The sequence below is a fragment of the Aquarana catesbeiana genome, linkage group LG02 (genome assembly GCF_042186555.1).
Source record: "Aquarana catesbeiana isolate 2022-GZ linkage group LG02, ASM4218655v1, whole genome shotgun sequence".
NCBI lineage: Eukaryota > Metazoa > Chordata > Amphibia > Anura > Ranidae > Aquarana > Aquarana catesbeiana.
The window spans coordinates 10,155,755-10,181,578 of record NC_133325.1 but is presented as its reverse complement, the minus strand read 5'-3'; the positions used below and the strand labels follow the sequence as shown (position 1 = coordinate 10,181,578).

The window sequence follows — 25,824 nt, the reverse complement described above, 5'->3', positions numbered from 1 at the left end:
TGTTAACTCATAAAATTGAGGTTGTATTGCTTCAGATTAGAATAAACAAAAACATAATTCTAGGAACTAGTTAGGTAATAATATATTTGTTTTAAGAAAAGAAAGAAAAAGCTTCCATTACTTCTGGATTATTGAACATATTTGTCCTAAAAAGTAATAAATCTATTGTTATTACCTGATAATATATAACTGAACAAGAATTTCCTTATTTCACTTATATATTCTAAGGCTATATGAATCAGAAGTAATAAGAAATATAACTGGAATGTAACATGATCCCACACAGTGTGTGACTATCAGAATGCAGTTACATTCAGTTATAAATATAGGTTTTTTAAAGAGAACCATCTCTTAGTATAATAAATGAAGAGATATCAGGAATTAGGATGTCAGTCCATTGAATCTTCTTGGTCCATGGATGATGTGGCATAACGGCCTCTTTTGTGAGAATGATGATTCCCATTTTGTTCTGAAATTTTCTGGGTGCTGCCTGAAGGTGAAGATGATGCCATTCTTCTGCGTGTGGGAGAGTTGCTGCTTGTGGGTTCTGTCAGATTTAATTTTAAAAGGGTTTGTTGTAGTTCATCTGCTGATCTGCTTCTGTAAATTGTACCTTGGTAGTTAAATCTGACTGAAAAGGGGAAGCCCCATTGATACATAATGTTGTGGCGTTGCAGTTCCATTAGTTGGGGTTTCATGGATCGTCTTTTAGTAATAGTAAGTTGGGATAGGTCAGCAAAAATTTGATAATTGTGTCCTTGAAAATTGAGTTCCTTTTTTTCTCTTGCAGCAATTAGTATTTGTTCTTTCGTTCTGTAATAATGAAATGTTGTGATTATATCACGTGGGGGTCCATCTTTCTTTTTGGCTGTGAGGGCTCTGTGTACTCTGTCCAGTTCTAAACGTTCAATAGGGATATCTGGCTTTAGTTCTTGTAATAGAGCAGTAATAGTAGATTGCAGGTCTGTCACAGTTTCAGGTATTCCCCTTATGCGCAAGTTTGAACGTCTGGCTCTATTTTCGTAATCTTCGAGCTTAGTTTGAAGTATTAAATTCTCTTTTTTTAATTGTTCCAATTCTGTTATATTTTCTTGGGTTGTAATTTCAATTTCATCCATTTTTATTTCTAAGGCTGCGGTGCGGTTTCCCAGCTCTCTTATTTCTTTGGTTAGGCTGTTTGTTATTTGGTCTGAGGTTTGTTTTAAAGCCTTATGAAGCATCTTTTCAAATTGTAATAATATTACTGGGGATACTGAGGAGGCTTGTGGAGAAGTTTGTGAGAGGATTTGTTCTGTATCTGACTCAAATGGAGAGTCTTGCTGTGACATTTTCTGTCTGTGAGAGCGCCCTGATGCTGTATATTGTGAGGTGACTGGAGCTGCTTCAGCTGCAGTGAGTGCCTGTGAGCTCTTTGTGAGGCGATTTTTATTTCTGCCACGGTTTCCTCCCAGTACCATATTTCCTGCCCAAACTTTCACAGTTTGTTCCCTGGGGCAAAAAGGTTCAAATGGATACCTTTTGAGCCTGCAGGCTCCGCTTTGTCCTTCTCTTCTCTCCTCAGCGGTGTGGAGCTCTAACAATGCATGTCTGCTCCGCTAGGCTCCGCCTCCTGCCCCCCAATTCCGCAGCTATTTTAACCACACAACAAAAAAGGCAAATTTCTGCAGACCACTGACAGACTTAGAATCAATGCAGAAGAACCTATCCCTAAAGCGACATCTCTTGCCTACAGATGGATTCAAAACGGGGAGGATACAGGAGAGAGTGGATTCAGAGAGCGTTGGTCAGCAGAATCGGGTACTCCACTCACAGGTAAACAGTGGGAAAGGCCTGCATATTTGCCTATAAGTTCTCCTTGAGCACCAGAACTCAAGAAACAGCGTATAAATTGCTTACTCGATGGTATGCCACCCCAATTAAAGCTCCATACATGGTTTCCTCAACATCCGGATACTTGCTGGCGTTGTAACAAGTAGAAGGGGTCCTTGCTGCACATTTGGTGGCACTGCCCTTTATTAAAGCCTTTTTTGGTCTGAGGTCAGAGAGAAAGTATTTCAGATCACAGAGACAAAGCTAAAGCTAGATGCGGTGGGTTTGCCTCCTCCATGTCTCGGACTTCCCTATCGAAAAGTACAAACGCTCGCTTTCCAACGTTTACTGAATGCTGCCAAAGCACTAATTCCTCTTTACTGGAAGTCTACACGCATTCCAACCATCCAGGAATGTTTACGCAAAGTGTCTGAGATCTGTGAGATGGAGGAGACAATTACCCAGACGGGAGACAGCACTGAACGCTCTCATGATACGTGGCCGCCATGGTTTCTGTACAAATACTCTCAGGCGTATTTAGACCTAATAAAAGGAAACGTTAATGTCTGATACCTCTACAGGCTTGACCTCCATAAAGAAATTATACGCCTGACGACCTATAAACTTGAGATTATCCTCATTTAGAAGAATGCTATGATAAGATCTTTCATGAAAGATCCCAAATAAAACCAGTGATGTATTGGATGAACAACACTATTGAACTACTATCCTCTTTCTAATCTTTGCTCTTTCAGAACTAACTCTATCCCCCTTTTTTTTTTTTTTTTGAGACAATCTCTAGAACAAGAAATGTTTTTTAGTTTCTATTTTTTGGTTTCTGAAACGATAGAAGTCTACATCTGTTAATATGTAAATGATCTGAGAAAGAACATGCATGGCGCCGTCTTACCGTAACAGAATATTACCTTGTTTATTCACAAGTGCTCTTAAATACTTGGTATTTGTATGTGCTTTAAATGGAGCTACGACTCCATATCTGTTCCTTTTTTACTTCAATAAACTTGATATTTAAAAAAAAAAAGAAGTGTGCATTTAGCACAAAAAACAGGAATCACTCAGTTCCCTTCTAAGCCAACATCACAGGACTCCACCAGTGATTTCTGCTGACTTAGCTTTGTTACTGGAGACAACACAAGTATCTTGGGACCTAAAGAGACCAGATCCTCACCCAGAGACGTGACTCACTTCCCTTTTCAACCACATAACACATAATACAAGAAGGATTGTCTCTGTACTGTGATCGGGAGGATCGTGTTGTTGGTATTGGTCTGCGCTGAGACTCAACAGGATACCTGTGGTGTAAGTACTACTCTGAGATAGACTCATAGTCTAAATGAGAAGTTTATTCACAGTTCTTCTTTCCCCTTTTCTACTTAATCTACTTTCTACTTAGGATGAGCGAGATGGGGGTACTATTACTTTTGCCTTTCCCACCTCGGCCACTCCATTCTATATTTGTTCTATTAACATTTACTTTAGTTGTTGCTTGGTATTTATTTTCGGTTAAAAGTTAAATATCAATCTGTCTCATGGCAGAGAAGATCATTAGGCACTGTTAATAGGCTAAGTTGGGCCAAGGTCTGACTTTTCCACGTTTTTGATAGTTTCTTGTGATCGCCATTTGGATAGCGGTGGCTGTTTTTGTAGCCGCGAGTCTCCCCCGTTCCCCGCAAAGTGTGGAGGGAGGAGGATTGAGATCCACTAAGAACTGACTCCTCTGGACGGTTGAACTATTTAGGTGGGCCGTAAAGCCTCCCTCTCCTCTCTTACCCCTATCTATACCCTACACTCTCATTTCTCCGTCTGAACCCTTCACCTGTCCTGGTGACTGAAGGGACAAAACCAATATAAGTGTAGAGTTCTAACTGGTACCTTTTTTTTAGCTGTGGTTATAGGTAAAATCTACCATCTCTCTCCGCTAGACGTGTGCAATTCGCTTCGTTCCAAATTCATTTTTTAATGAATTTTGACAAATCCGTTAATTCGGAAATATCCAAAATAACAAAAACTCGTTTAACGAATTTTTCAGAGTATTCGTAAATTCGGATATTTGAAACTTTGTAAATTCCTACATTCGTACATTCGTAAATTTGTACATTCGTAAACGCATACATTTGTAAATTCGTACATTTATAGATTTGTACATTTGTAAATTCGTAAATGCGTGCATTCATACCTTCGTAAATTCATACATTCGTAAATGGGTACATTTGTACATTAGTGAATTTGTAAATTAGTGGATTCGGAAATCTGAAATAATAATTAACTTATAATAACTTAACTATTACTAACTATTAAATTATAGGTATTGTAATTTCCTTTCAAATTTGGCTGTTAGTGAACGTAACAAATACAAATGTATCCGAAGTTACGAATTATCCGAAATAACGAATGCCGCATCCAAACGAATGGAACGTAATGAAATAATAATAATAAATAACAATAATAATAATAAAAACTTTTTATTATTATTTATTAATAATTTGTTCCGTTCCATTGGTTTAGATGCGGCATTCGTTTTTTCGGATAATTCGTAACTTCGGATAAATTCGTAATCGTTACATTCACTAACAGCCAAATTTGAAAGGAAATTACAATACCTATAATTTAATAGTTAGTTTCTATTTCAGATTTTCGAATTTTTGGGTTTTTGGATTTTCAAATTTCAAATTTACAAATTTTCTAATTTACAAATGTAGGAATTTACGAATGTACAAATGTGCGAATGTGTAAACGTACGGATTTACGAATGTGCGAACGTACGAATGTACGAATTTACGAATGTAGGAATTTAAAAATGTGCGAATGTACGGATTTACGAATGTGCGAACGTACGAATGTACGAATTTACGAATTTACAAATGTAGGAATTTACAAATGTGCGAATGTACGGATTTACGAATGTGCGAACGTACGAATGTACGAATTTACGAATTTACAAATGTAGGAATTTACAAATGTGCGAATGTACGGATTTACGAATGTGCGAACATACGAATGTACGAATTTACGAATGTACGAATGTAGGAATTTACAAATGTGCCAATGTACGGATTTACGAATGTACGAATGTAGGAATTTACAAATGTGCCAATGTACGGATTTACGAATGTGCGAACGTACGAATGTATGAATTTACGAATGCATGAACGTAGGAATGTACGAATTTACGAATGTGCGAACGTACGAATGTAGGAATTTACAAATGTGCAAATGTACGGATTTACGAATGTGCGAACGTACGAATGTATGAATTTACGAATGCATGAACGTAGGAATGTACGAATTTACGAATGTGCGAACGTACGAATGTAGGAATTTACAAATGTGCAAATGTACGGATTTACGAATGTGCGAACGTATGAATGTAGGAATTTACGAATGTAGGATTTTACGAATGTGCGAATGTACGAATTTACAAATGTACGAATTTACGAATGTGCGAACGTACGAATGTATGAATTTACGAATGTGCAAACGTACGAATTTATGAATGTACGAATGTGCGAATGTACGAATTTACGAATGTGCGAACGTACGAATTTATGAATGTACGAATGTGCGAATGTATGAATTTACAAATGTACGAATTTACGAATGTGCGAACGTACGAATTTATGAATGTACGAATTTACGAATGTGCGAACGTACGAATGTATGAATTTACGAATGCATGAACGTAGGAATGTACGAATTTACGAATGTGCAAACGTACGAATGTATGAATTTACGAATGTAGAAATTTACAAATTTACGAATTGCGATCATAACAAATGACCCGAAAAACGAAAAAAAAAAAATAAACGAATGAAACGAAAACGAACACATTTTTTTGGCAGTGCACATGCCTACTCTCCGTACCTGAACAATGGACTTATTCCGCATGGGGCCGAGTTCCCACAATGGTGTCTCACAATGTCAAGGGCCTGAATATACCGGAGAAACGTTCTACCCTCTTGAGGGAACTGAAAAAAGGTAAGCCCCAGATTGTATTTTTACAGGAGACCCATTTCAAGACAAACCATATCCCCAGGTTCACCGACTCCTACTTCACAGGGGCGCCTCACGCTACTAACAACACTTCCAAGTCATAAGGGGTATCCATTCTGCTGAGTAGGGAGGCCTCATTTGAGATATCTGACAAGTTGGTCGACCCAGGGGGGGAGATACATTTTCATTAAAGGGACCTGCTCTGGAGTTCCTACAGCTAATGTATATTTCCCTAATACTTCCCACCTATCCTTTTGCTGGAAGTTGGTGAAGGAACTGGAAGGCTTCAGCTCAGGTCGCCTAATCCTGGGAGGGGATTTTAATGTCCCTCTCGACCCGCTAATGGACACCTCGTCAGGGAAAACTTTCATTACCTTTAAAATTCTAAAAAGAATCAAAGCCCTTCTCCATTCACTAGAACTAGTGGACACATGGCGTTTCTTACACCCAGAGGACAAAGACTTCTCTTTCTACTCGATCTCTCATGATTGTCACTCCAGGATCAACTATCTTTTTATTTCACAAAGGGATTTACATACAGTTATAGAGGCCAACGTTGGGATACAGACAATCTCAGACCACTCACCAGTTTCCGTTTTTAGCAGACACATCCACTAAATCAGCAACGTGGAGACTAAATTCCTCTCTTGTAACAGACCCAATTTTACTACCAAAATTGAACACGGCTCTAAACGATTTCTTTAAACACAACGTGACACCAGGTATGGACAAATTGACAGTGTGGGAAGCCCACAAGTGCTCCATAAGGAGGGGACCTGATCAGAATGGGTGCTCAAAGAAAGAGAGATCGAGAAAGGGAAATCCTACAGCTATCGCAAAAATTTCGCCTCCTAGAAACACTACACAAGCAGTCTTTGACGGCCCACTCAGCGACCACGCTCCTCCAGACTAGAAAGACTCTCAAACAGCTTCTAGAATCCAAAACTAAACGACTCCTTTTTTTTTCTGAAAAGGGTCTATTATGAACAAGGTGACAAACCCGGCCGCTTGCTTGCCAGGGCTTTGAAAGATCCCACTGCCAAACACAATATCACAGGCATTCAGAGCAAGGGAGGGACTATTGATAGAACTGCTGACCAAATAGCTCAACACTTTCAAGAGTTCTATACAAATCTCTATAATCTCTCAACCCAACACAGATAACCTGACCTTCACGGAGATAGGCTTCAGGTGATACAGGAGTTCCTGAAGGACTTTGGTCTCCCCTCGCTCAAAGTAGAGGACGCCATAACACTTGACAGTCCCATAGACTTGTCAGAATTCAGACTTGCTATCAAAGACCTAAAAACAGGCAAAAGTCCGGGTCCAGACGGGTTCACAGCCATATACTATAAGACGTTTGTTGACACACAAGCCACACACCTCCAAGACGCACTGAACTCCCTAGCAAAGACAAGAACAGCCCCCCTGATTGCTTATCAGCGTACATTACTGTATTACCCAAGCCAGATAAAGACCCACTACACCTTACCAGCTATAGGCCTATCTCGCTACTGAATTCAGATGTTAAGATAATGGCGAAAATCATTTCCACCAGACTGAAACCTCTATTACATGACTTGATAGGATCAGACCAGGCAGGTTTTATGCCCGGAAGAGAGGATAGGGATAATGTCACTAAAGCCCTAAACCTGATCTACGCTGCCCATGAGCGAAAGATCGAGGGTCTTCTCCTGTCAACTGACGCGGAGAAGACCTTCGACCGAATAGCCTGGGACTATATGTTTGAAGCCTGCAGACACATAGGCTTGGGACCAGGCATGTTGGCCTGGATATCCTCCCTCTACCAAAACCCATCGGCCAGACTCAAAATAAACGGCTCCTTGTCTAACAAAGTAAACATAAACAATGGTACAAGACAGGGGTGTCCACTATCTCCCTTGTTATTTATCATATGGCTAGAACCATTTGTCAGACAAATACTTGCCAACAATGCCATACGGGGGTTTAAGGTCGCGCGGAAGGAATTCAAAGTAGCCGCCTATGCTGACGACCTCCTAGTCTTCTTGACTGATCCGCACATATCCACCCCCTCCCTCTTGAAAGAGTTCGCAATCTATGGTTAGATTTTAAATTACTGGAAGTCAGAGGCGATAAATATCTCGCTTCCAGAATCTAAATTAAAGACAGTTAAAGACAACAGCCCCTTCAAGTGGGAATCGCAAGCTATTAAATACCTAGGAGTGTGGTTGACGCCCAAATTAGCTTTCATTTTCTCCCACAACTTTCTCCCCCTTCTCAAAACCATTGAGAGGGACCTACAAAACAGGCATACTAGGCTCTTCTCTTGGTTTGGCAGGGCGGCCATCTGCAAAATAACCAAAAAGTCCTATACTTACTACGCACATTACCTATCAAAATTCCCCAAAGATTTTTCAGGGCTCTCCAGGCCCTTATATGGGCCCACAAACCACCACGTATCAAATTCTCCCTCCTAATGAGATCCAAAGCACTGGGTGGGATGGGGATTCCCGATTTCAAAACCTATTATCACGCCACACACATAGCCAGAATTTTAGATTGGCACTGCCACACTTGGCTTGAAGGATTGGGTTTCTTTGGAAAATGACTCAAGCCCGATTCCCTTGCATCTCTCCCCCTGGATACCGAAACTTAAATATCCCTCAAAACTGAGAGCCCACCCCCTAATAGGGACCACACTGGGAATCTTCCATCTTCTAACCAAACAACCCAACTTTTCTTCCCCTCTAAGTCCCCTTACTTCACTACAAAACAATCCGGATTTACCACCTGGGTTGGGGAATCACCTTCTGCGACCCTCTGACAAAAATCTCCCACTCTTATCATCACATTGCTTCAACAACAAGATAATAAAAGACCTGACCGATCTTAGGGCTGACAATAATATACCTACTTTACCCCTGTGGACATATTTCCAGGTCCGCAGTCATGTCAACAACGTTACTCGTAAGAGACACTTCACCAGAGATCTTACTGAGATGGAGTTGGTGTGCCTAAAAGGGGAACAGGTTTTAAAAACGACCTCAACTGCTTATGAGTGGTTGCAGAATTTGAAAGACTCGGCAGTCGACAAGTTCAGAGAGAGAGATGGTCAGACAGCTTGGACATGATAATCACAGATGCACAATGGGAAGGAGCTTGTATCCTGGCTAGGGATGAGCTTCGAGTTCGAGTCGAACCCATGTTCGTCTCGAACATCGCACGTTCGACCGTTCGTTGAATTGCGAACGTTATGGGCCATTCGCGCCAAATTAGAGTGGCGCTTCACGGCCCATAATTCACTGCGGCATTGCAGTGCATTGCTGGCTGATGATTGGCCAAGTATGCACTATGACCCGCATGCTTGGCCAATCACAGCGCCGTCTGTACAGAGAGCCGTAATTGGCCAAAGCCAGGGTGGCTTTGGCCAATTATGGCTCAGGGGGTTTAGTACACGCCCCACACTATATAAGGCCGCCTGCGTGGCACCCTGTGTAGTGTGTTGCGGCGGTGGAGAGATAGACAGCGAGAGAGAGAGAGAGAGACAGTGTCGTTTGATTTAAGTTAGAGTAGGCAGGCGAGTCAGTCAGCTGCACTTACAGTGTATTGTGTATATATATATATGCATCCCAGGTGTTTTTATATATATATATATATATATATATATATATATATATATATATATATATATACACACTGTATTCAGTTTAGCTAGATCCATTCCTGTTATCTTCCTACTGACAGGCAGGCAGGTGTTTTTACAGTATTTACAGCTACCCGAAGAAAATTGGTGGTGTTCTTCTGATCCGATTAATACCACAGTCAGGCAGCTGCAGTATTTACAGTTAGTGTACTGCGTCCTCTGCACAGTGTGCACCTAAAGCTACCTGAAGACAATTGCTGGTGTTCTCATACTAATAATACTACAGGCAGGCAGTTGATTCTGCTAGCTGCAGTATCAGTATATATATATATACATCCCAGCTTAGTGCAGCTACATCTCACTGCAGGCCATTAGTATGTCTGGAAGGCCAACAAGGAGAGGCAGACAGTCACAAGCCAATAAAAGAGGGCAAGCGCGCTCTGTGTCTAGAGGCAACAGTGCTGGTTGTGGAGACGGTGCATCCTCATCAGCACGTGGCCCTGGGACACGCTTGTCCTTTTTTTCGGCAGCTGGCCGTGTTGAGCCGCAACATGCAGAAGACTTGGTCGAGTGGATGACCAAGCCATCCTTATCCTCCTCATCCTCTCTCACCCATGCCCAGGGTACTTTGTCTGGCAAAGCAGCGGCCTCTTCCCTTGGCTCAATGTCATCAGTCTCTCCTTCCCTAGCCCCACCATGTCCTCCTGAAGAGTCCCTCGAACTGTTTGACCACAGTGTTGGGTACATGCTCCAGGAGGATGCCCAGCGTTTGGAAGGCTCTGATGATGGTACTCAGCTAGAGGAAGGCAGTAATGTGAGCACAGACAGAGGGGGTGCCCAAGAAGGACAGCAATCTGGCAGTCATGTTCCCCCTGCTGCAGCATACTGCCAAGTTTGCTCCAGTGATTTGGAGGGAGGGGATGATGAGGTCACTGACTCCACGTGGGTGCCTGATAGGAGAGAGGAGGAGGAGGCACATCTCCAACAAGGCAGGATGCCCTCCAGGGGCCAGCTTAAGGGCAGCACACCGACTGCATCACACCACAGAGCTCCGCATGTGCCGGGCGCTGCAGTCTCTGCGCGTTATTCCAAAAGTTCTTTGGTGTGGGCCTTTTTTGAGACGAGTGCATCAGATCGCACCGCTGCTATTTGCAACATATGTCTCAAGCGTATCTCGCATGGCCAAAACATCACCCGCTTGGGCACCACATGCTTGACCAGACATATGTCGATCTGCCATGCAGTTCGTTGGCAAGCATACCTAAAAGACCCACACCAAAGAACAAAGCGGACTTCTCCTTGCTCCTCATCAGATGGGATCTCCAACCCCACTATACCTTCAGTCCTCTCAGTCCTGCACTGAGAGGAATGAAGGTGTAGAATTAGGTGTGTCACAGCCAAGTACTTGCGGGCAATCTGCTATTGGTACACCGACGTCAGATTGTACCAGGAAAATTTCCCTGCCCCAGCTGCTGCACCGCCGAAAGAAGTTTGCTCCCAGCCATCCACATGCCCAGCGGTTGAATGCTAGCTTGGCTAAATTGCTAGCACTTCAACTGCTGCCTTTTCAGTTGGTAGACTCTGCCCCCTTCCGTGAGTTTGTGGAATGTGCGGTTCCCCAGTGGCAGGTACCCAAACGCCACTTTTTCTCACGGAAGGCGATTCCGGCTCTCTACTGGCATGTGGAAGGCAATGTCTTGGCCACGGTGCATATTACCACTGACTCATGGTCCAGCAGGCATGGACAGGGACGTTACCTATCTTTCACCGCCCATTGGATGACTCTTCTGGCAGCTGGGAAGGATGCAGGACAAGGTGCAGTAGTGTTGGAGGTTGTTCCTCCACAACGCCTCCAAAATTCTACTAGTGGTGATTCTGCCACACCTCTCTCCTCCACCCCCTCCTCCTCTTCTTCTTTCTCCATGGCCTCTTCCTGTGCTGATTTGTCCTCGAAACCAGCGGTGCTCCGTAGGCGTTCAAGGGGCTATGCAAGCATGCAGGCAAAAAGATGCCATGCGGTGCTTGAGCTGGTGTGCTTGGGGGACAGGAGCCACACTGGGGCAGAGATTCTGTCAGCACTGCAGGGGCAGGTTCAGAGGTGGTTGACGCCACGCCAGCTTAAGGCAGGTATGGTGGGTTGCGACAATGGCACCAACCTCCTCTCCACCCTCCGACAGGGAGAACTGACCCATGTGCCCTGTTTGGCTCACGTCCTTAACTTGGTGGTGCAGCGGTTCTTGGGCTGGTATCCGGACTTACAGGATGTCCTGAGGCAGGCCAGGAAAGTCTGAGTGCATTTCCGCTGGTCATATAATGCCAGTGCTCGGCTGGCAGACCTCCAAAAGGAGTTTAACCTGCCCAAGAACCGCCTACTCTGTGACATGCCCACCAGGTGGAACTCAACGTTGGCCATGCTGCAGCGGCTGCACATGCAGCAGAGGGCCACCAATGGGTACCTATGCGACTATGGCACCAGAGCAGGGTCAGGGGAACTTGTTTTTTTTTCCCCACGCCAGTGGTCTATGATCAGGGATGCATGCACTGTCCTGTCACCATTTGAGGAGGCCACGAGGATGGTGAGCAGTGACAGTGCATGCATCAGTGACACTGTCCCTCTTGTCCACCTGTTGGAGCACACGCTGAGTGGAATAAAGGACAGGGCACTTGAGGCAGAACAGAGGGAGGAAGTGGAGGACTTCCTTACCTTTCAAGGGCCCCTTTATCCAGACAGTGTTCCTGCGTGCCCGCCGATCACACCGGAAGAGGACGAGGAGGAGGAGGATTGTGTCAGCATGGAGGTGGAGCCTGGCACTCAGCATCAGCAGCAGTCTTCAAAGGATCATTTACAGTCCGAAGAAACACATGGACTTGTACATGGCTGGGAGGAGGTGGCTGCGGATCATGTCGTCCTTAGTGACTCAGAGGACTCTGGACCGAATGCCTCAGCAAGCCTACGCTGCATGGCCTCCCTGATCCTGCAAAGCCTGTGGAAGAATCCTCATATTCGTGGTATCAAGGGGAGGGATGATTACTGGCTGGCAAACCTCCTTGATCCACGTTACAAGGGTAAGGTTGCAGACCTTATCTTGCCATCGCAGAGGGAGCAGAGGATGAAACATCTTCGGGAGGCCTTGCAAAAAGGTCTGTGCAACACGTTCCCAGAGACTGGGAGGTTACAAACTCCTGTTTCTGGACAACGTCTTGCTGAGGCTTCGGTCAGTCAAAGAAGGAGCGGTGGAGAAGGTGGCTGTCTGACCGATGAGTTCAGACAATTTTTTAGTCCGCAGCCCCAAGGTATGATCCATTTCAGGAACCATTGCCAGCATCTGATTAACATGGTACAGGAATACCTAGGGGCAAGATCTGACTTGGACACCTTTCCCACCAAAAATCCTCTGGGTTACTGGGTCTTGAGGATGGATCACTGGCCAGAGCTTGCACAGTATGCAATTGAGCTACTGGCCTGTCCTGCATCCAGCGTTCTTTCGGAACGCACATTCAGTGCTGCTGGAGGCTTTGTAACCGATCACAGGGTGCGCCTGTCCACCGAATCGATCAGCTGACCTTCATAAAAATTAACCAGTCTTGGATCACCAGCTACCAAGCACCTGATGCTGATGTAACCGAATATTTTTTTTTTAATGTGAGATCCCTTCAAGACTGCCTATGCTGATGCTGAGTGACTATCCTGTTATGCTGAGTGACTATCCTCTTCCTCCTCAATGATCATGCTGATAGCTTGTAAGAACATTTTTGGTTCTGGGCGCTGCCACCAGTGCCTAAGGCACAATTTTTCTGTCCCTGTTCAACAGGGGCATGTAATTACAATTCTGATCTAATATTTCACAGCCGGGCCCTGTGAGGGCTTACAGTGTTGTGGCCACAACAACACCTAAGGCCCAAATTTCTGCAGAGTATATAGGGCAGGCTCCTACTTTCAAACATCCAACTTACAAACGACTCCTACTTGCAAACGGAAGGAGACAACAGGAAGTGAGATGAAATCTACCCCTAGGAAGGGAAATTCTCTCCTGTAAGAGTTAATATGGGAAAAACTTTTCTCCTTTCCACTGATGCTTTATCACCAATCCTTGTTTCACTAAAAACCCCAAATTTTCTAAAAACATTTGTCATTGGGACAAAAAGTGAGGTGAAATCTTCTGAAGAGGAGCACAGACAGCAGAACAAATGTCACAGGGGTGATAACCCTTCCCTATGTTTTCCAAAAAGCTTCAAATAGATTTTTTGGCTGGAGCTAAACATGTTAAAAATGTACCCATTCAAAATGACAAACAGATTCTACTTAACAACAAACCTACAGTCCCTGTCTTGTTTGCATCGCCTGTATACTGCTGTTCAGAGTATGTAGGGCCTGGGGGACCCACGCCTTTCCTTTTTTTAATTTAGGTGCGGGATTCCCCTTAATATCCATACAAGACCCAAAGGGCCTGGTAATGGACTGGGGGGTACCCATGCCGTTTGTCTCACTGATTTTCATCCATATTGCCAGGACCTGACATCACATTAAAGCCGCAAGCAGTTTTAAATGACTTTTTTTCCTTTAAAAATGACATTTGGTGCAGGGACTGTTCTAAGCACGGGAAACACGCGCCACTTTACAGGCATACTATAGACACCCCTCAGGTACGATATTTAAAGGAATATTTCACTTTTATTGTTTGACTTTAAGCATCATTAAAATCACTGCTCCCGAAAAAACGGCCTTTTTTAAAACTTTTTCTTGCATTGATACATGTCCCCTGGGGCAGGACCCGGGTCCCCAAACACTTTTTTTAGGACAATACCATGCAAATTAGCCTTTAAAATGAGCACTTTTGATTTTGAACGTTCGAGTCCCATAGACTTTAATGGGGTTCTAAAGTTCGCGCAAACTTTCGGTCCGTTCGCAGGTTCTGGTGCAAACCGAACCGGGGAGTGTTCAGCTCATCCCTACTTCCCAGTAGCAGATTAAGATCCAGGGGGAGAAGGGAGAGGAGGTGTTCGTCCTCCCTTCCCAACAGTTGGCCAGGGTGGAGGAAGCGATCTTTCCTCCCCAGCAAAGATCTATGCACCTGGGAGACAGTACCAGAGACTTGTCATCCCAGCAGCCAGATGAGAGTAAGGGAGATGGAGCAGCCGGCTCCCCTTCCCAGCAGCAGACGGCACCCCAGAATGATGCCACCAACCCAGCACCAGTAACCTCTTCTTCGTTCTACGGACAGGAGATGGTGAATCTCTATCTCCAGACACAAGTTATAGAGATTGGGGATTTGATAGACTGTTCTGCTGAGGAAGAACAACCTGGTGAGCCTCCAGCAGAAGAGCTGATATCAGGGCCAAACTTCACTGAGCTCTGCCCAGCACCAAGAGTAGTATCTGTGGAGTTACAAGAGACTCCTCCAGCTGAAGTGCTGGCCACCGGACAGAGGGTCCAAGTCCTCTGCCCTCCACCCGTGGCAGTTCCAGGGGCCCATGGTGAGAAGGTGATGGTCACTCCCCAACAGTTAGCCGGAGTGGATGATGTGGGGTCCTCAGCTGAAGTGTTAACAGGGCAGAATGCTACTGGCCTTTACACACAACTGCAGCTTGAGCTGATATCGGTGAATAGCACTGCAGTCTCCACTCACAGCAACCCAGCAGAAGGGCTGGCAACAGGGCAGAATGCTGCTGGCCTCTTCCCTCAGATAACAGAGGAGGAAGTTCCTGTGGTAGTGGATGGGACTTCAGTCTCCACTAACACAACCCCAAAAATTGGTGCGGCACTGGGACAGGAGGATGTCAGCCACTGGGTGATTTTCACCTAACAAAAGTGGATGGGACTTCAGTCTTCACTTGTATACCCCAGGGATGGTGGGCAGTCAGCCCAGATCCCCAACAGCATGATGGAGTGATCCCAGTCCCCCTGTCTTCTCTCCAGCGGCTGACAGGACTCCAGGGAGAAGGGCCAGTCCATGTTCTCTGAAAGAGGCAGAGGTTGGCTGGGTGAGTAATGCTTTGTTTGGGACAATTTATTTGGGGTACTGTGTGGATACCGGCATTGGGGGACTGGAACTACTGACTAACTTTGGATTCATCCTGTCTGGGGTCTCCTCCTGTTTTAGTCTCCTGCCGAAAGGGGAGATGTGTGATAGGAGTTACTTTGGGTGGGGGGGTTTGTGGAACTCAGCTTACCTTGGAGAGCTCTGGAGACTCTGTGCCCAGCTCCCCCGACCCCTCTTATGTGTAAATCACCCTGCGTCTATTAGCGGCGCAGGGTGACCGAGAACCCCACTATGATCTGTGCTTGTCTGACTCGCTGTACAGCCACACTGGAATGTTGTATATATGTACATATTGTGTGTTGTCTCATACTGTTGGACTCTTTGCTGGGATCGTTTGGGGGTGTGGTTGTATTCCATTATTTTACTGTGTCTGTCTGCCTCAGAAGAAAGGTATATTATGGGATGTGTATCTCTGTGGGGGGGGGGGGGATTCCTCCAACAGCTCCCCCTGCTGATAAGACTATTTACTAATGAGAAGTTTGAATAAATATTGGACAGTTTATCCCGCCCTGAATCCAAGGGTGGGGTGGGGGTGGGGGGGGGGGGGGTGTCTCGGAGTTGCATATCTGTTGTAACATGTGCTTGAATAAATGGAGTTTGCTGTTTTTCACCCTAAACTGTGTTACGACTAGTGAGTGGATGGGCTAAAGGGTCTTGGATAGTACTGGTTCTGGACAAAGCAAGCATTGATGGCGGACATGGTCCTGTTGAGGACAAAGGTTCGTCACACTGCACATGGCCAATTATCAGCAGTTCTTCATTAGGGTTGGGTGAATGTCACAAGCATTGAATTCTGCCCATATTTTGCTTATGTTGATTTCCTATGATTGTCAACTCCATCTAGTGGTCATAATATACATATTTTCCTGAAATATCTCAATCTGGCAAATACTACATTATGGCCATTAGATGGAGTTTATGATCATAGGAAATCAACATTAACAAAATATGTTCAGAATTCGAGGGGGCTGGGTGAACGCTTGTGACATTCATCCAGCAAAAAATTTTATACCCAGACCCCTAATGAAGGACCATTGATGATTGGCTATGTGCAGTAATCAGAATGTTCCTCTGTCAATGTTTGCTGCAAATTGGAGGAACAAAGAAACACATTCCACCATCAACAGCCCTAAAATGACCACTTCATGTGTTTCTCCTGATAGATCATCATTGCACCAACCAGGATGAGTCATCTCGGGAGAATTATAACCATCTTCTGCCTGTTCATCCTGAAGGTGAAGGCGGAGGTATGTATTATGGGATGTCTGGGCAATTTCTTTTTCTCACCTTCTTAAAGGGATTGTGCTCTCTGAGTCTCTCAAATCTTTCAGACTTGGCATAGCACTGGTATGGTCGTTACACCACCCCCAGATCTCAAATCAACCCCTAACCCCAAACCTTTGTCTAATCCTTTTAAATCCTATTCTAAACCCTAAATATCAGTGCAAACTGTTATCTATTGTTCATAACATTAGCCCTACATAACCTCCAAAACCTGACCCTCAAGGTAACCTCAACCTTTACTCCACAATTTAACTGGAATCCCAGAAAATAAACCCAACATCTAATATTTCATCTTCTCAATCCTAATCTTTATTTTTTAAATACCTAAATCTAACTCTACACATCCCTTAACCTGAACATACAATCTAACAAGACCAAACCCAACCCAAAACCAACCAAACCAAACCCAACCCAAACCAAAACCAACAAACACAACCCAACTCAACCAAAAACCAACAAACCCAACCCAACACAGACAAACCAAACCCAACCAAACCCAAAACCAACAAACCCAACCCAGACCAAAACCATCCAAACCAAACCCAACCCAACCCAAAACCAAAAAACCCAACCTAACCCAAAACCGACAAACCAAACCCAAAACCGACAAACAAAACTCAGCCCAAAGCCATACAAACCAAACCCAACCCAACCCAACCCAAAGCCAACCAAACCAAACCCAACCCAAAACCAACCAAACCCAACCCAAACCAAAACCAACAAACACAACCCAACTCAACCAAAAACCGACAAACCCAACCCAACACAGACAAACCAAACCCAACCAAACCCAAAACCAAACCATACCCAACCCAACCCAAAACCGAAAAACCCAACCTAACCCAAAACCGACAAACCCAACACCGACAAACCAAACCCAAAACCAACAAACAAAACTCAGCCCAAAGATATACAAACCAAACCCAACCCAAAGCCAACCAACCCAAACCCAACCCAAAATCAATCAAACCCAACCCAAAACTGACAAACCCAACCCACCCCAACCCAAAACCGACAAACAAAACGCAACACAATTCAAAACTGACAAACCCAACCGAAAACCAACCAAACTGAACCCAAAACCGACCAAACCAAACCCAAGTTACTCTAATGCCGCATACACACAGTCAGACTTTTTGGCTACAAAAGTCCGACAGCCTGTCTGACAGACTTTCGACGGACTTTTGGTGGACTTTTGGCGGACTTGCGGCAGACTATCTAATGAACGGACTTGCCTACATACGATCACACAAAAGTCCGACGGATTCGTACGTGATGACGTACACCGGACTAAAATAAGGAAGTTGATAGCAGTAGCCAATAGCTGCCCTAGCGTGGGTTTTTGTCCGTCGGACTAGCATACAGACGAGCGGATTTCTGGGTCCGGCGGAGTTACAACGTAAAGATTTGAAGCATGTTCCAAATCTAAAGTCCGTCAGATTTGCGGCTGGAAAAGTCCGCTGAAAGTCCGAGGAAGCCCACACACGATCGGATTGTCAGCCGTATTTTGTCCGTCGGCGCCCGTCGGACTTTTGTAGACGAAAAGTCCGACCGCGTGTACGCGGCATAACACGAAATCTGGTAAATGCCTGAAATAAATAAAATAAGGAAGCCAACACCCTCTGCTGATGGATAAGCTTTTGAAAGTTTATTTAGAAGAGAAGAGTTACAAAGTGAAAGTACAGAGAGTTACAAAGTAGTAAAGAATAACACAAAGAGAGATAAGCATAACCTTAGCGGTCTGACATAGTTGATTGTCAAAAACCATCTTTACAGAAGCACAAGCTTTTTAGCACAGTTGCCACATAAGATCGCCCTGAAGCATGAACCCATTAAGAATCTGCATAAACCGAATAACAAGAAACATTAATTTCTGTTATCTTGGAACACCTCATCATCAGCAACCGCTCTAGAATGTTAGGCGACTCTGCCCCTCCACAGACTGCACAGGACCTTCCATGGTCATTGTAACATCACATTCCAAGGCCTACTATCTTCTTGGAAAGCAAAAGACATTCTAGCAAGTGGATGTCTTATTATATAAACTATCATGAGCACCTAATATTGTCATGTATCCATCAGTAATGTATAAAATAATCATGTTTAACTCCTAACTCAAAAAAGTTAAAGTAACCTCTAATCCTATACCTCAGTGGTTCCCAACTTCAGCTCCAAACACCCAGGCCATGTTTTCAGGAGTTCCTCCAACTTTTACAGGTGCTTTAAATCAATGCCATCGGCTTGGTATTTATGAGAGGTATTTTATCTAAGGGGATATTCCCAAAACACGGATTATTAGGTGTACATGAAGACTGAGGTTGGGAACCACTGCTACACCCAATCCTATCCCCTATGTGGTATTGGGGAGTTTATACTCATGTGGTAGGTGCTGTTTTATTGGGTTGCGCCAGTCCAAACTGTATTCTAGGGTGTGGCAGCACTTATTAAATAAAATGGAAAGTTCACATAGACATCAGTTGCCCACATAGGGGTTCTTCCACATCAATGTAAACATACGGAGCCACCTGGCTCCCTTGTTGGCAGCATGGCTGCTATTCTTACCAGGCCCTCTGACTGTATACCCCCATAGGAGCCCACTTGACTCCTGGAATGAGACCTCCTTTCTCCTGGCTGTTGGCTGGGGCACTTCTGTCCCCTCGGTGAGACCTCCTGTCTCCTGGCTAGGGCATCTTTGACCCCTGGGGGAAACCTGTCTCTGAGCTGCTTGCTGGGGCACCTCTGACCCATGGGTGAGACCTCCTGTCTCCTGCTGGGGCACTTCTGACCCCTGGGTGAGACCTCTTGTCTCCTGGCTAGGGCATTTCTGACCGCTTGGTGAAAACTCCTGACTGCTAGTTGGGTCACTTCTGACCACTGGGTGAGACCTCCTGTCTCTTGAATCCTGGCTGGGGCATCTCTGACCCCTGGGTGAGACCTCCTGGCTTGTGGCTCCTGACTGGGGAACCTCTGACCCCTGGGTTGGACCTCCTGTCTCTTGGCTCCTGGCTGGGGCACCTCTGACCCTTGGGTGAGACCTTCTGCCTCCTAAACTGGGAGCGGTCTAGAAACTGGGAGACCTAAGCTATCCTCAAACCTGAGTGTATAATGACCCTGCACACCTGTGTACTCAGACAGGTAAAATCCAGACTCAGGATTGAAGGTTCCGATCCAGAACTACAGAATGCAGAGAAAACCAAAAACACAGCTTTCTCCGCTCAGAAACTATAGTCCGGTACCTCACATTAGTTCTCAATGTGAATGCTGCCTCAGATTCTCCTCCATTGTCACAGTGACAACGTCTCGCTCTGTCACACCTGTCAAACATTACTTTATAGCTAGCCCTACATAGGCCCTAGGCTCCAACCTGCAACCCAACACAAGCATAGCCAATGTTACTCACCATAACCACCTATACCTCATAACACAAACCCAAATACCAAACCCTAACATACTCTAAAACATAAACCTAACTAAAACCCCCAACCTAAGCCTAACCCTTCATTCCTATTAACCTAAACTCTAAATTTTAACCTGAACCCTTCACCTACTCTGTAAAGCTTAACCCCTAGCCATAACCATTGAAAAGAGACAATGCTGCATTTGTTGGAGGACTCAGAGAGATATAATTGCTAAAATGCTTTTTTGCTCATCAAAAGGAAGAAGTCCTTGAAGAGTTAGGCCTTGCAGAAAAAGCTTTCGATGACCAATACTTGGGCTGCCGCCAAGCCATGGAGGACCAGATTAAAACACAAGGCATTTTCAAGGCTGAAATGTCCGCCAACAAGTATTTCCAGAGAGCCTGGAATGAAGCGGAGAGGATATGGGATCAGAAAATTAAGGATGCGGATGACCTTCATCTCCCTGAAGGTTTCATTGACCTCCATGCAGTTGCTATAGTGGCCTACACGGGTTTTATCCGAATAAGGTTTAACGAGGCGGTGAAGTCCGCGGGGAAATCGTACAGAGCTTATATGGATGATTTCCACTTTAAATTCCTGCACTATTATCTGACGGTGGCTCTGCAGCTCTTATACAAAGACTGCGAGGGGGAACATCATATTACGTATCAAGGCTACGAAGACCTTCTGTACTGGTTGCCCAGTGGAACCACCAGGGTCAAGTTTGGTCACTTTCTCCATACGTCTTCCAGTCAGTCTGAAGCCTTCCAGGCGGGGAACACCTCGTTCTTTACTGTGCTGGGCTGCTCTGGGGTCCCCGTAGACAGGTTCTCAGAGTATCCGCATGAAGAGCAGGTGGTGTTCCCGGGTTATGAAGTTTTTACCGTCATCCAAACTCCAGGAGAACTTAATGAGTTCTTTCTGAACAGCACACGAAGGTGGTGCAGTAACTTCAACTGTGCACTTATTCAAGGTAGGTATCTGTGCCTCCACCACATACAACCCCAAATCTAGTAGTATGCTCATATTGTACCCAAGACAATTAGGAACATTTGGAGTTCAAGATTTCTAGAACTAGGGTCCACTCCTGGTCCACCCCTTTTATTCATTGGTTTGCAGTTCTTTTACGATCATTGAGGCTCAGCATGAGGGCGTTACCTTGGGTGGTCTGCATGCAAATACAACCTAGAAATGCCCAGCAAGGATTGGCTGTCCTTTGCCAGCATGATGTAGAGAAAAGAGAGCTCCAAACTTTCTAAACAGAGGCCAGTTCACTGTCCTTAAGACTTTAGGGGGGCTGGACTGTAGCTAGTGGGAGTAGAAAATGTCCTGGCATAAGTGGGAGCAAACAATGCCCCATCATTAATGTCATTGGGAGGAATTGTGCCCCATTGTTGGTGTCAGTGGTAAGTATAGTGCCCATCATTGGTATCAGTGGGATGAATAGTGCCCCATTATTGGTGTTAGTGGGAGGAATAGTGCCCCATCATTGGTGTCATTGGAAATAATTGTGCCCCATTGTTGGAGTCAGTAGAAGAAATAGTATGCTAAAGGCCAAATACACAAAAAAGCAAATGGCTGCATCCAGCCCCCAGGTTGTATTTGGAGACCATCTTTGTACTTAGCACAGGGATGGTGGGAACCCCTCATAATGGGCACAGCGGGTGTACAGACCCGGGAACTCAGCACAGGGATGGTGAGAACCCCTCATAATGGGCACAGCAGGTGTACAGACCCGGGAACTCAGCACAGGGATGGTGAGAACCCCTCATAATGGGCACAGCGGGTGTACAGACCCGGGAACTCAGCACAGGGATGGTGGGAACCCCTCATAATGGGCACAGCGGGTGTACAGACCCGGGAACTCAGCACAGGGATGGTGAGAACCCCTCATAATGGGCACAGCGGGTGTACAGACCCGGGAACTCAGCACAGGGATGGTGAGAACCCCTCATAATGGGCACAGCGGGTGTACAGACCCGGGAACTCAGCACAGGGATGGTGGGAACCCCTCATAATGGGCACAGCGGGTGTACAGACCCGGGAACTCAGCACAGGGATGGTGGGAGCCCCTCATAATGGGCACAGCGGGTGTACAGACCCGGGAACTCAGCACAGGGATGGTGGGAACCCCTCATAATGGGCACAGCGGGTGTACAGACCCGGGAACTCAGCACAGGGATGGTGGGAACCCCTCATAATGGGCACAGCGGGTGTACAGACTCGGGAACTCAGCACAGGGATGGTGGGAACCCCTCATAATGGGCATAGACCAAGGAACTCAGCACCATCAGAGTACACTTCAGCAATTGAACAAACCAATTTTAAATATTTTCATTTCTATTTGTTAAACACTAGGTGAGAGCTCCAAAATTTCAGTGGATGATTGTATCAACTCAGGTAAGTGTTCTTTTATCCTTTTAGTATGGTGGTTTAACAAGCACCAAGTTTTTGGTGCAGGTTTATTTTTTTTATTGGAGTTGAGTTGTGTTTTTGGAATAGTGTTGGGATTAGGTTGGGTTAAGGTTCAAATTAGGTTGAGGTTTATGATTAGTGTCAAGGTTAGGTTGGTTTTGAGGTATGGGATAGGTTTAGTTAAAGTTGGGATTAGGACTAACTGAGAACCTCAACCTAACCCAGAACAACAACCTCACCATTGAACCCAACATATAACTTCAACTTTGCCCCTAAATCTAATTTGGGACCTCAACCTCAAACTAAACCTAACCCAGAACCTCAACTTTACCCTTAAACCTAACCCAGAACCTCAACCTTACCCCTAAACCTAACATTAACCTTTCCCAAACCTAACCTAGACAATCAACTTAACTCCTAAACCTAACGCAGAAATTCAGCTTTACCCCTTAACCTAACTGAGAACCTCAACCTCACCTAGTACATCACTCTCACCCCCCTAAACCTAACCTAGAACTTCATCTTTACCCCTAAATGTATTCCGGAACCTCAACCTTATTCTAAACCTAACCCAGAACCTCAACCCTATGCCTAAACCTAACCCAGAACCTCAATCTTGCCCCCAAACCTAGCCTATGACCTCAACTATACCCCCTAAACCTCACCAAGAACCTCAACTATACCCTAATCCTAACCTAAAACCTCAACCTTACCTCTAAATCTGAAGCAGAACCTCACGTTTATCCTTAAACCTATAACCTGAAACCTATCCTTAAACCTAAACTTTTCCCCTAAATCTACTCCAGAACCTCACCCCTAAACTTAACCCAGAACATCAACTTTACCCTTAAACCTAACCCGGAACCTCGGCCTTTCCCTTAAACATAACTCATAACATCAACCTTACCCCTAAACCTAGCCAAGAATTTAACTTTACCCCAAATGTTAACATAACCTCAACTTTACCTCTAAACCTAACCTATAACTTGAAACCTTACCCCCAAACCCAACCTAGAAATTCAACGTTACCCTTAAACCTAAAATAGAACCTCAAACTTACCCCTAAATCTTAACCAGAACCTCAACTTTACCTCTAAACCTACCCTATGACCTGAAACCCTACCCCCAAACCTAACCTAGAACCCCAATGTTACCTCTAAATCTACACCAGAACCTCAACCTAACCCTGAGGTGACCCTGGAAATTCTCCATTGTGTAGAACATGCCAACCCAATATCCGGATCCCCCGTGATCACACCGCCATCATACTACTGGATGATAACTATACAATGTATAAGTAGACTTCACAGTTCCAGCATCTTCAATCCACTTCCGTAAAGTAGAACCAAAGCCTAAACTTTTTTTTTTCTTTTCATTTTGGATGGAGTAATGGAGGGTTATACACCCTGTCAGGTGTCCCCACTGGGGAGATTTCCCTTCACTTCCTGTTCCATATTCCCTTCACTTCCTGTCAGGTTTCATTGTTGCCATCTGTGTCCCCATTGGGGACATTTGCCTTCACTTCCTTTTCCACAACTACAACAGGAAGTAAGAGGAAATCCTTCCAAGGTGAGTGTCAACAATAATAGTGTGCCCATTGGAAGATTTCCCCTCTATTCCTGCTTTGGGGACAACCCAAAATGTGGGATTTTCTTTCACTCGTTGATGTTGGTGGTCACCAGGATATATAGAGAGGGTGAATCTCCCTAACGGGGACGCAGACAGCAATAAAAGACCCAACGGGGGGTCTAACCTCTCTCCCCTCCATCTGAAAGAATAATCTACTTTCTCAGGTCCCCCATAGTTTGTACCCGATTCTGGTGACACCGTCCCAGCTGTGACAATGCCATGTCTGAGACTCTCCAGAGATTCAGCTCTGAAGGATCGTGCGTTTTATTCCTGCAGGTCCCCCGGGGCCCGGGTTCCGCTCCGCCGCCGCCGGCCTCGCCTCACTGATTGCAGCTGTTGTCACTTTCCTCTTCTGATAACTTCCTCTACCGAAGCATCGAAAATGGTTGTGACCAAGAAGACCTGAAAGAGCAGCCTCACCACATGAAGACGTACCCAAGACCTTCGTAGATGAATGTTCACCAATCCCTGTGCCGGGGACACCAACCTTTCCCTGAACCTTCTATGACTATGTTGTAGGATGAATGTGATTGAAGTGCTCGAGGGGGCCCCTGGTTCAAGGGGGCGGAGTTCTGCTTCATAGGGGGCGGGGTTACTAAAGGCAAACAGACCGTGAACTCTGCCGGCTTCCCAATAAACGCAAAACGTGTTTTATTCTGTTCTATTCTATTCCTTTATTTTATATTCTATTTTGTTTTATTCTGTTCTATTCTATTGTATTATTTTATTTTCCATTCTTTAAAATTCATTTAGTTTTATTCTATTCTATTCCTTCTTTTCTATTCATTTTTTTTCTATTCTATTCCTTTATCTTCTATTATATTTTTTTCTATTGTATACATCTAGCCTATTCTATTCATTTTATATTCTATTCTTTACTTTTCTATAATTTTTTTCCATTCTATAGTATTTCATTCTATTATTTTCTATTCCTTTATTTTTTATTCTATTCGGTTTTATTCTATTATTTTTTTTTCTGTTATTTTCCATTCTATTTTACTCTATTGCTTCATTTTATATTATCTTTTATTCTGTTGTATTTTATGAAATGACACTTAAATGTTATATGCAGAATTGACTTACAAAAATAAATATTAACAAAAACGTTACCAGTGCTCATCAGAGCAGCCTCACCTGTGCCCTTCAATGCAGCCTCACCTGTGCCCTTCAATGCAGCCTCACCTGTGCCCTTCAATGCAGCCTCACCTGTGCCCATCAATGCAGCCTCACCTGTGCCCATCAATGCAGCCTCACCTGTGCCCAACAGTGCAGCCTCACCTGTGCCCATCATTGCAGCCTCACCTGTGCCCCTCAGTGCAGCCTCACCTGTGCCCCTCAGTGCAGTCTCACCTGTGCCCATCAGTGCAGCCTCACCTGTGCCCAACAATGCAGCCTCACCTGTGCCCATCAGTGCAGCCTCACCTGTGCCCAACAGTGCAGCCTCACCTGTGCCCATCAGTGCAGCCTCACCAGTGCCCATCAATGAAGCCTCACCTGTGCCCTTCAATGCAGCCTCACCTGTGCACTTCAATGCAGCCTCACATGTGCCCATCAGTGCAGCCTCACCTGTGCCCATCATTGCAGCCTCACCTGTGCCCCTCAGTGCAGCCTC

The 25,824-nt window shown here is 44.9% G+C and overlaps 1 protein-coding gene across 1 annotated transcript; it reads left to right on the top strand.

Moving 5' to 3' along the window:
• The first annotated feature begins 2,922 nt into the window (after positions 1-2,922).
• On the top strand, positions 2,923-25,321 carry LOC141126617 (T-cell ecto-ADP-ribosyltransferase 1-like). The gene is made up of 5 exons (XM_073612534.1): positions 2,923-3,129; positions 16,650-16,733; positions 20,427-21,141; positions 22,527-22,568; positions 24,489-25,321. The coding sequence occupies exons 2-5, from the start codon at positions 16,671-16,673 to the stop codon at positions 24,566-24,568; spliced, it is 900 nt and encodes a 299-aa protein (XP_073468635.1). The 5' UTR covers positions 2,923-3,129; positions 16,650-16,670; the 3' UTR covers positions 24,569-25,321.
• Positions 25,322-25,824: the final 503 nt, after the last annotated feature.